Source organism: Panthera tigris, chromosome B4 (assembly GCF_018350195.1).
Source record: "Panthera tigris isolate Pti1 chromosome B4, P.tigris_Pti1_mat1.1, whole genome shotgun sequence".
In the NCBI taxonomy this organism is placed as follows: Eukaryota; Metazoa; Chordata; class Mammalia; order Carnivora; family Felidae; genus Panthera; species Panthera tigris.
In genome coordinates this window covers 134,963,064-134,974,003 of record NC_056666.1, presented here as the reverse complement: position 1 = coordinate 134,974,003, position 10,940 = coordinate 134,963,064, and the positions used below count along the sequence as shown (strand labels likewise).

At 58.6% G+C, this 10,940-nt stretch overlaps 1 protein-coding gene across 2 annotated transcripts in view; it reads left to right on the top strand.

The window, feature by feature from the left end:
• The first annotated feature begins 529 nt into the window (after positions 1–529).
• SCUBE1 (signal peptide, CUB domain and EGF like domain containing 1) overlaps positions 530–10,940 on the top strand; it is a 131,315-nt gene continuing 120,904 nt past the window's right edge. For both annotated transcript variants that reach the window (XM_042993465.1, XM_042993464.1), the window contains exons 1-2: positions 530–617; positions 4,122–4,253. In XM_042993465.1, the coding sequence (XP_042849399.1) occupies positions 530–617; positions 4,122–4,253 (220 nt within the window). The remainder of the gene's footprint in view (positions 618–4,121; positions 4,254–10,940) is intronic.

The following is a 10,940-nucleotide window of genomic DNA, read 5'->3' as shown; positions in this document are numbered from 1 at the left end:
TCAACCCCTGAGGGCCGGTTGGCAGCCCACCCCCCCCACCCCCACCCCCCGCTCTCCCTAGAGGGTGCGTGTTGCAGAGGTGGGGGTGCTGCCCCCGGAGCGGCGGCCGCGCTCGACGACGGGGGCCAGGGCGGGCGGCGGGAGGGGGCGGCCTCCGAGCGAGCCCCAGCCCGGCGGCGACCCCGCGCCCCGCGGCCGCACGAGCGGGCCCCGGCCCCCACCCCGCAACCTGCCGCCCGCCCCGAGCGGAGGGGGCGCCCCCGACGCCCGCGCCCGCCCCTCCCCCCGCCCCCCGCGGCCCGGCGGCCGGCGCCCATTGGCCGGCCGCACGCAGAGCCCCGCCCCCGGCGGCCGCGGGCCAATGAGCGCGCGGCTGTCAGCTCGTCAGCCGCGCCGGCTCGGTGGCTGCGAGCCCGAGCGGTGGCCGAGGAGCCAGCAGCGAGGAGCGCTCGCCGAGCGGCCGGTCGGAGGGGTCCCCGCGCCCCGCACGCCCGCACGCCCGGCCGGCCCGGCCAGGCTCGCAGCGAGCATGGGCGCGGCGGCCGTGCGCTGGCACTTGTGCGTGCTGCTCGCCCTGGGCGCGCGCGGGCGGCTGGCGGGGGGCAGCGGGCTCCCAGGTAAGCCCGGAGCCGGCGGGCGGCGGGCGCGGGGCGGCGGGGTCCCGGGTGGGCCCCCGCCCCGCGCCGTCGGGAGGGCTGCAGCCCGCGCGGCCCCGCGCCCCGCCCCGCCTCTTTGCAGAGTAACTTCTGGGGCGGACGCCGGGCGCCCCCCTCCCCGAAGCCCCAGCGGCCCCGGGCGAGCGGGGTGGGGGGGGGGAGGGGGGGAGGAGGACGCCGGGAGCCCGGCGGGGGCCGCAGCAGGGGCGGGGTGGGCTGGGGCCCCGGGGGAGGGGAGGGGAGGGGAGGGGAGGGCGAGGGCGGGAGGAAGAAAGAAAGCGCGACGACCGGCCGAGGGGAGCCCCGGCGCTCTCGGACCTCGGACCGCGGGCGGGAGGGAGTGGGGACCCCGGAGCCCGACGGGCGCTCCCCGCCCCCCCCACCCAGGGGAGAGGGGCGCGCGGGAGCGAGGAGGCCCGGAGGGGAGACGGAGAGGAGGTGAGCCGGGGACGAGGACCGACCTAAAGAGAAAGGGGGTGGGGGAGGTGGTGGATAGAGGGACGGACCGACAGAAAGAGAGGCACAGAGGGAACACACAAAAGGACCCAGAAAGAATCCCAGAGAAAGACGGACGCTTAGAGCAGGGAGGAGAGCAGAAGACCGGAGGGGAAGGAGGAAACCCGAGGGAGGAAGGAGGAGGCAATGGGCAGCTGGAAAGAAAAAGACAGATAAAGGGACGGGCTGAGGGATGGGGAGGAAGAGAGAGGAGGAGAGGTAGAGGCGGGGGACAGCAGAGAAAGAGACGTAGGACTAGGGGTGGGAGGGGAGGGAGGGAGCAAGACCGACAGATGGGAAAGACGGAAGGATGGACGTGTGTGGAAAGCGATGGACAGACGCACAGACAGGGATGGGGGGACAGAGGGACTGACACAGAGGGAAGGAGATGGATAGGATCCAGAGGGAGGGGAGACCAGACTTGGGACATCAGGGAGGAGGCCCAGGCAAGGGAGGCGGGAGGCACCGAAGAAGGGAACAGCATCCAGAGCCTTTGGGCATGGGTTGGGGGCAGGCAGCAGAGGCTAACACAGCAGAGGGGCGGCCCAGGATTCCGCAGGGAACTCCCATGTGCCCGCTCCTTCCCCTCCCGCTCTCTTGGTTGTCTCCCGGAAGGGGTGCTCCCGCAAAGCTACAAGGACAGCCTCTCCACCCACCGCTTTAGAGGAGCTTCCTCCCTCTCTCCTTAGGGGGTAGGGTGGGGTATCCTGCCTGCTTCTGCTCCCGCTCTGCTCGCTCTCCTCGGCTATCTCCGGACACCCCCAGGCTGCCATGCTGGGCTCCCTGAAGTCTGTATTTGCTGGCACGGGAACACATGGTCCCTCTCCCCAGCCCCCACCTAAAGACATGTTTGGAAGATGTGTTGGGAATGCCCCCCCCCCCAGCCCCTCGGCTAAGGTTCATCCCCGTCCATCCCCACGAGGATACCTGCCTAGGTCAGAGATTAGCGACAAGGGCGAAAGGGGTCCCAGAACCGCAGGCAGTTTCCCTCCCCCTCATTCCTGTGCGCTGACCCTTGGGATGTGCATCCGTGGCCCTATTTCCCCACTGGTCCTAACTCAGAAGTGGCCCCAGCCCTCCCCACTGGAAGGATGCAGACTGGCCCTCCCTGGCCTCTGGCTTCCTGCCCCTGAGGCTGTGCTGTCCCTGCATGGGGGTCCCTCTGTTGTCATTCCCAGGAAGGGGCTGTTCTGCTGGTCTGATGTTCCTTCTGGCCCCTGGCCTCCTACACCCACTGCTTCCCAGCTCCCGTTCCACCTTCCTTTGGGCAGCGACAGAGGATGGGCCGCTGGCCTGAGCAGACACTACGAGCCTGAAAAATGACACCACCAGCTGTGTGTGTGTGTGTGTGTGTGTGTGTGTGTGTGTGTGTGTGTGCATGTGTACAGAAGTGTTTCTGTTGTGCTTCTGGCTGATGCCTCTCTTCCTCTGGGGGAGGCTGGAGCCTTAGGGACGTAGGAGAGGAGCTTTGCCCTCTTAGAGACACCCCCCCACACACAGACTTAGAACCCGATGCCAGCCAGGGGAGTAATCCAGAGTGGACAGTCTTGAGAACCAGACAGTCTAGGGTAAGGCTGGAGTCATAAAGGGTGGGGGTCACTCCAGGACTTCGCCACACTTGCCCCCGGGTGGCTGCCCTCAGGGTAGCTGCTGAGAGTTCCTTTTCTGCTCTTCTGAGTCCTTCTGTCATCCAACTGTATTTTATTCATAGCTAGCTGGAAGTAACATAGCACATAGAGCTCTAGATCTGAACTCCAGTCTCTGCCCCTAATGAGCTACTGACCTACAACAGACCTCTCTGGGCCTCAGTTTCCTCATCTGTAACCAGTATTATAGCTAAGATTCTTCTGGCTGTGCTATCCTGTGTCCCGAGGGTCCTTTCCCTGTCTGAGCTCTGTGCTGGTGGGGAGGGAGGAATGGGGTGGATGTATGTACAGATACACAGAATCTATTTTGCGTTATTTTGGCCAACAGCTATTTCAGACGGAAGGCGTGTATGTGTGTGTTGGGGAGGGAGGCGAGGAGTGTCGAGAGCCCTCAAAACCTAGACTGAACTTGGGGCACCTGGGTGGCCCAGTCAGTTAAGCATCTGACTTCGGCTCAGGTCATGATCTCACGGTTTGTGAGTTTGGGCCCCGCGTCGGGCTCTGGGCTGACGGCTCAGAGCCTGGAGCCTGCTTCGGATTCTGTCTCCCTCTCTCTCTATCCCTCCCCGACCAGTGCTCTGTCTCTCAAAAACAAATAAATGTAAAAAAAAAAAAAAAAATTTTTTTAAACCTAGACTGAACTTGAGTTTAGGAGTTGGGATCCGAGAACCAGGTTCGCCCCTTGGTTTCTGAGATGGAGGGGAGAGGGGATGGGCAGGTCAGAACCGTGGAGAGGCCGGCTCAGCCCCACTGAGGACGTGGCTCCACGGTCGGCTCCTGCAGCCTGGGGGCAGAAGCTGGGTGAAGAGCCATCTATTTTCACAGTCTGGGGGCTGAGTGGGGGCAGGTCACCCACCTGGGCCTCCTGGCTTGGCCTCTGTTCATCGCTCTATCCTGGCCTTGGTTTCCCCACCTGTAACCTAAAGAGGATGGACTCAAATTCTCCCAAGAGCCTTCTGGCTTCAAATTCTAGAATAAGGAGAGTGGAGGAGGGCTGGAGCCGTGCTTGTGGGGAGAGCAAGACGCACAGAGAGGCTTTCCTGGCCGTGCTCCTGCGCCTCGGTTTTGTCATATTCCTAGCAGGAGAAATAGATTGACCTAATGGGATTGTTGTGAAAATAAATGGGGGCCAGCCTTTAGGTAGCATGGTGCCTCGTAGCTCTCCCCAAAATGCTGCCAGTCGCTGCTTGTCACACAGACTGTCGTGTGATGGCTATTACTGTTAATTACCCCTGTGATCCGTGGAAGGTGGGGGGCAGAAGGAGCTCCCTGTCCCCCCGCCCCTGCGGCCACACTTGACCAGGTGTTTCCCCCTCCCCCACAGGGGCAGTCGACGTGGACGAGTGCTCGGAGGGCACAGATGACTGCCACATCGATGCCATCTGCCAGAACACGCCCAAGTCCTACAAATGCCTCTGCAAGCCGGGCTACAAAGGAGAGGGCAGGCAGTGTGAAGGTGAGCCCAGCCCAGCCCTCCCCGCTGGACCCTGCGGCTGCCACGGCCACTATACGTGGCTGATGCCCGCCCCCGTGGACACCAGCAGGGGCTGATTCTCCAGCACCCGCACCCCACGGGTGCCAGCGTCACGGGCCTCACTCAGCCTTGGGAGGGAGGCTGGGGGCTTCTTGGGAACCTACTGTCTCCCTGGAGGGAGGAATTTGGAGCCATGGGGTACCTAACTCACCCTGGAATTGAAACTTTTGTTTTGCTGTGTATTAAGTGAGGTGAAGTGTCTAACGATCTATTTGTCCTTCAGTCCCTGACTGGATGGGGGGGGGGGCGGGTAAAGGCCTGGGGTAACCTCCACTGGGTCCCAAACTTCAGGACCACCAAAACCACCCCGTGTGGCCTGTAACTCCCCTGAAAGACCTGAGTGGCAGCCAGCCTCGGCCTTTGGGGGCTACCTCAGGTACGAGAGCTTGGGCAAAGACGTAAATGTGTGCTGTGCCCATCTGTCTGTCCAGCCTTTCCTTCCCTGCACCCGGAGTGCTGGCTTGACCGCTCGGCACTGGAACTGCCTCCCCCAAAAAGCTGAAAGTCGGAGAGACACGAACAGCTTTGGCTGTCGTTGGAGCCAGGACTCTCCAAACTGGATGGAACCCGTGGGTGCCTCTGTCAGGGAGGGTCTGACTGGGTGGCTCTGGGGAAACCCATCATCAGGGAGCTGGAAACAGCTGTCCCCACGACCCACGTGCACACCCAGATGAGAGCCCTTGATCCAAATCTTCCCTGTCTGTCCCCACTTGACAGATGAGGAAGGCTGAGGCTCAGAGAGAAACAAGCCCCCCAGGTCCCACAGGGCACGGCGAGTACTAAGCCCCAGGTCTCTTAATTGCCATTCCACGGCTCCCTAGCATCTCGCTTTCTTGTCCCCAAGCCGTCCCAGCTTGCTTTCGCAAAGCGGAAGATTCGCGTTGGGAAAGCAACCCGCGAGAGTAAGATGTCCGTTCTGTATGAGGCTTTGCGGGAGCTTTCTGCGATGTGGCCGTGCCTCCTTGGGATGCTCACACTGTTCACCCGTCTCACTTGTTGGGCGTCCGCTTAAGGCTGAGCGCCGGGCAGCTGACAGCGTTCTGGATCCTGCCTGGCTTGGCCAGACCTCCGGCCTTGCTTGGGGCCCAGAAGCCTGAGGGGGGAGCTTGGCGCCTACCCACAGACCTCTGGAAGGAGGCCAGGCTGGAGGCAGATAGGGCAGGTCACAAGCAAGAAGCCGGGTGGCACGGGCGGCCCCCCTGCCGGCAGTGCCTGGAGGTTCCAAGTGGCACGTGTGGGGGCGCTGCGTGACCATTTCCTGACCCTCCGTTCCCCACTCCGGGTCCAGGGCTCTAGCAAGGGAGGGCCGGGGGCAACCCCCCATCTCTGCTTGCGTAAGCCGCTGACCTGACCTGTCCTCCTCCAGCCCAGCTCCTGCAGTCCCCCTCCTGCTCTCCCCCGACCTCGAGGCCCACATCTTGTCTCCTGCCTGTTCCCCTGGAGCCCTTCAGAGTCCGGCTTCAGCTCTCCACTTGCTTGAGCCCAGCTTGGGAGTTAGACCCGCTGACTCAGTGGAAGCACGAAAAAGGAGGAGGCTTGGAAATGTGCTTCTGGAACCGCCAGGGGCCTGGCTGTCTCTCCAGCCTCTGCCCCTCACCTCCTGAAACCCTTAATAGCACCTGTGTCCTGGGCACACATCCACACAGCAGGCTGTTCCGTGTTTCTGAGCCCCAGCTTGAGTCTTTCCCCTACGAGGCGTTCCTTTTCCACCCTTTGTGTCCTGGCCAATTCCTAATCAGGCTTTAGATTTGCCTCCTCTGGGAAGCTCTCCTACACAATTACACACACACCCAGACACACACACACACACACACACACACAGCCCCATCGTGTATCTCCTCTGACCCCAGAAGCCCCTGGGATTTTCTCCATCATAGCATTTCTGCCTTCGGATTATAATTGTCTTGTCCTCCCACCCAACTATGAGCTCACTTACTGAGGGCTGGCCATGGGCTCAGCACTGGGGCCTCCACACTGATGCTGTCACACTTGGGCTCACGGTGAGCCCCTAGTTTGCCTTCCAGGTCTGTCCCCATCTCCCCAGCTCCTGGGGCAGGGCCTGGCAGGACGCAGAAAAGGCTTAGTCCGAGTTGGCTGTCTTTCGCCCAGACTGGAGTTCCCATCAAATGGTATGCCCACAGAGGGGCTGTGCGGGTGGCCGGGAAGCGTGGAGTGCTGGGTCCACATGGGAACTCGGTTTTGCCATGGTATCACCTCCACCCTGTCTGATGAGGGAGGGGAGCGAGAGTGGGCCTGGCCTCTGCATGGGAGCGTTGCAGCTGATGTGAAAGTCTAGGTGGTCATTTGACCTCTTGAGCCTTAGTTTACCCTCTGGTTATATGGGCCCCAAATACCCCCCGCCGTAGGCTGTCCTGAGGATCGAACGACATGCGGTGTAGGGCACCGGGGGCCGGTCACACTGCCTGGCTCACGGCAGACGCTCACTACACAGCATGTGCTCGGGACGCAGATGACGGTGCCATCACTGTCCTTGTCACCATCGCCATCATCTGTCTTCAACGCCTTTCAGCGGTTCCGGCTGTGAGAGGCGGTGTGAGCTGGCTCATTTAATGACATCTTGAATGGTGGAGACTTGTGAAAATGGTTCCGTGCTGCCTGCCTCGGGGGTGTTAATTATAGTGCAATCTTGCCCCTCCCCTCAAGGAGCTTTTGATCTGGGTTGGGCCGCATGAGCTGAAATTACATATCAAGGGGAAATTCTGTCTGCTTGGTTTCTTGTTATTTTAAGTAGGCTCCGTGCCCAACGCGGGGCTTGAACTCACGACCCTGCTAACAGCCAGGCGTGCCTAGATCGGTGGAAGTTCTTAATGAACAGGGTCACACGGGTGGTAAATCGGTACCTGTTGAGCTGCCAGGAGAGGATTGCCATTTGGCTGCTCAGTCCCCAGACCTCTGGGAGCGAGTGCTGGCAGGGGCTCTGGGGACCTGAGTGGACGCTGTGCCCCTTGCACTGAGGTTTTCTCATCCTGAGGAGAGTCATCAGCCAGGGTTGACGGAGCCTGCTGGAGTGTTCCCCCAGGGGCCCTCAGCTGGCCCACCAGCTTCCCCAGGAGGGACCATGCGGACTTCTGGAGGCTTTGGAATCTGGCGGGGAGGGGAGGGGGCCGGCAGGTCACATGCAGTGGTGGCCTGAGGGAGCTTGGAGCTCATCCAGATGTTCGTTCACTTCCTCGATTTACAGATGGGAAAATGGAGGCCCGAGGAGGCAGGGGTCGTGCCTGAGCTGGGACCAGGGTCCAGGTTTGGTGGGCCCATTTCTCTCAATGCGTTCTGCAAGGGGTTATTGCCACCCGCGACTCTCTGCTCTGAGAAGAGGGAATCAACGGTCAATATTCAGTTGGGCACAGTGGTTGAAGCCTAGACCCTGGAGCCACGCTTCTCGGGTCCAGATCCTGCCTGGGTAGCCTCGGTGAGACTCCCTTTGTTTGTGTATATAGTAGAGGTAAGGATAGTGTCTGCTTCAGAGAGATCGTGTGCGAATGAGATGAGTTAATGTCCACAGAGCATTTGGACGTGGCCTGGTACAAAAGGCACACCAGGTGAGCCGTACCTGCTGTTCCTGTGATGGTGATGTTGAGGATGATGATGGTGACAGTGCCTGTGTTGGTGACAGTGCTGGTAATAATGACAGTGGTGGTGATGGCCATGTTGGTGATGATATTGACCATCATCACGCTGACGATGTTGTCGCTCGTCGCCGATCATCATGTTGTCTGATATACGGAAAGGAGTGAAACTTTGTCTCTTTCCGCCAGCCCCCAGGATCTGACGTGGCTGGGAAATGGGGTATTCTGGCTCACAGGCTGTTCAGATACACCACACGCATGCCTCCATATCCTCAAAGACATATAGAGACACACGTGCCATTCGCAGATGACCATTCACCGAGAATGTGCAGTGAAAATTACAAGTGACAGAAAGCTCTCCTTTGTTCCACTAAACCGACCGCAGGGATGGCGAAGAGGCCACCACATTCTGCCACAGCAGACATCGGTAATCAGTCATGGTCCCCTCCAGACGGCCGTTTCCACTTTAGATAAAACCTGTTCCTCTCCCTGGACCCCTTCGTCTCGGGTCCTGAGCGGATATGGGGCTGCGCGGAGGTTGGCGATGGAGCCTTAGGGCGATCGGTACCCTCTCCTATGGATCTGGTGGACTTTGTTGTTTACGGTGATGAGCAAGAGGGCAGATTCTCGGCAAAGCGTGCCACGTTCTCACTAGTTCTTCGAGGGAAATGGACCCAGGTTGTGGGGAGCCCTGTGTGGGGCCGACTGAGCCCCTTACGCCCTTAACCGCTTCACCCTGAAGCTGCTGCTGGTTATGGAAACCCCTTCGACAAACCGCACTTCCGGGGCCGTCTTGCCACGTGGTCAGTGCGCGTGTGACGATGACCGGGCTTCCCCAGGCTCGTCCGTGTTGCAGCCAATGCCAGAGAGCAACCGTGAAGCCCTGTGTGGTCAGCTGAACCCTGGCAGGGGGGCTTGCCCAGGCCAGGCTGAGGTGCCTCAGGTGGTTCAGAAGGGCTCTGGGCGAGGCTGAGGATAAATCTGTGTTTTCTGGATGATTTGCGTCTTTACAGAACCTCAGGTAACTTGAGGCACACTCACGGATGTGCCCGGTTGGAAGGGACCGGAACGGGCATCCAGGGTAGCCCCCGTGTTTTGCAGAAGACCAGCTGTCTCTGTTACCCTCTCCAGGCCCATACACACCTCAGTTTTGGCCCGCGTCACCCTGAATTTATGTTTCCCCGTGTCTCCTCCTGGGATGTGGGCTCCACAAGGGCAGTGTCCGTGACCTGTTCTGCTCCGTTCCCTGGAAGCCGGTGCCGGGCCTGGCACAGGGCTTGGAAGGCGTCTGCTGAGTAAAAGGGTGGGTAGATGAGTTCTAGCAGTCACCTCCTCCGGGAAGTCTTCCCGGCTGCCCATGTCACCTGTGAGCATCCCCCCTGCAGAGCACCTGTGACACTGGGTTGCAATGACCCAGATGACTTCATTCGGGGCTGGGTCCAGAGCCAGTGGACAACAAGTAACCATTATAAATCCCAGGGATACCAGGAAAGGCCTCCCAGAGCTTCCACGCTCTGAGAGTTTTACAGGTGAGGAAGCCGCGGACTGAGAAGGGAAGAGGCTAGTCTAGACGGAGTAAGGTTGGGGAAAATGGCCCCTGGGAGGTCAGTCTCTAGCAGGCCACCCAGCTGAGAAGTGGCAGGGCCTGGATCCAATCCGAGTCAGCCACGGGGTCCCAGTTGCAGGCCAGGCCCCTAGCAGCCTGTCTGAACAAAGCAGAAAGAACTCCTTAGCTAGAGGAGGCTGTGGAGACCTTTTCTTATGTTCACATCCCCCCTTTGCTGCCACCAGCTCATCTGAGCAAGGCTCTGTGGATGCGAGGGTCTTGAGCCCACCACCCATCCATAGAGCTGAGAGAAAGCACTCAGCCCTTCGCCTTGAGCTGCTGTCCCTCTCAACCCTTCCCTTCCCAACCGCATCCCAGCATCACTCACTTTTTTACTTCTCACGCTTGCCAGCTCCTTCCTACCCCAGGGCCTTTGCACGTTCTACTTCCCCTGCCTCTTTTCATTTAGCTAAGCCCACACATTCCCCAGCTCACCAGACCCCTGTGCACTGGCCTCCTGGTCTGAATTAGTTGGGCCTGTTTATGCTTGTTCTGCTGAGGGGGCAGGCCAGGGGCGAGGAGGGGGCATTTCATCCCTTTTAAATGCTTCAACTCATTTAACCTTAATTGCTTTGTTTTCATAGACATTTGCTAAGGAAAAGGACCAAATTATAGCTTGAATTGGGTCTTACTAATCTTAATTAAAAGCTCTCGTTTATAATCAGGACCAGACCCCAAACGAGGAGCAAACCGCCCTCAAATGGCTTGTTTAAATAACTAAGACCCTCTTGATAATCACTGTTTAGTCTCGACCAACAGTGCACATCACCCCTTCTATGGGTACTTAATTTTTAGACTATTTATTCAAGTCGTTTATTCCACTTGCAAGTTCCAACTCGGGCCTTTTCCAGAATGCTATAATTAAAACTCTTAGGGGAAATAACTTTTTGTTTGGGCCACAGAAAATCAAATGTATTATTATTTTCCCCCTTTTTGTGTGTGAGAAGGAAAAAAAAAGACGACAACCCTATAGGCATCAGAGATCACAAAATGAGCATGTATGTAATGAATATAAATAGCCATTTCCTGAATTTTATGTCCCCAGGGTCCACTTGTCAGTCACTGAAGTCAGGTAGATTACAGGGCATGCTATTAAGTGTTTTAAGAAAACTCCTAATAACACACCCGGCAATCCGTTTAGTTTAACATCAGCAAAAAAAAAAAAAAGAAATCTTAAAACCAATTGGCCTCCTTAGGGAATAATGCCTATGACCTTATTAAATCATTTTCATCGATCATTATTGCACATTTTATTGGAACTGCAGGTAAAATTCTGCTTTTTGGGAGGCCAGGAAAGGCAGTAGGAGGTGGGCTGGGGGCGGGGGCAGGCTTGGGGAGGGGAAATTCTTCTTCAAGTCTTAAAACGTGCAATTATGCATGCTAACGTGTGCCCCACTGAACATGAAAGTGCTCTAG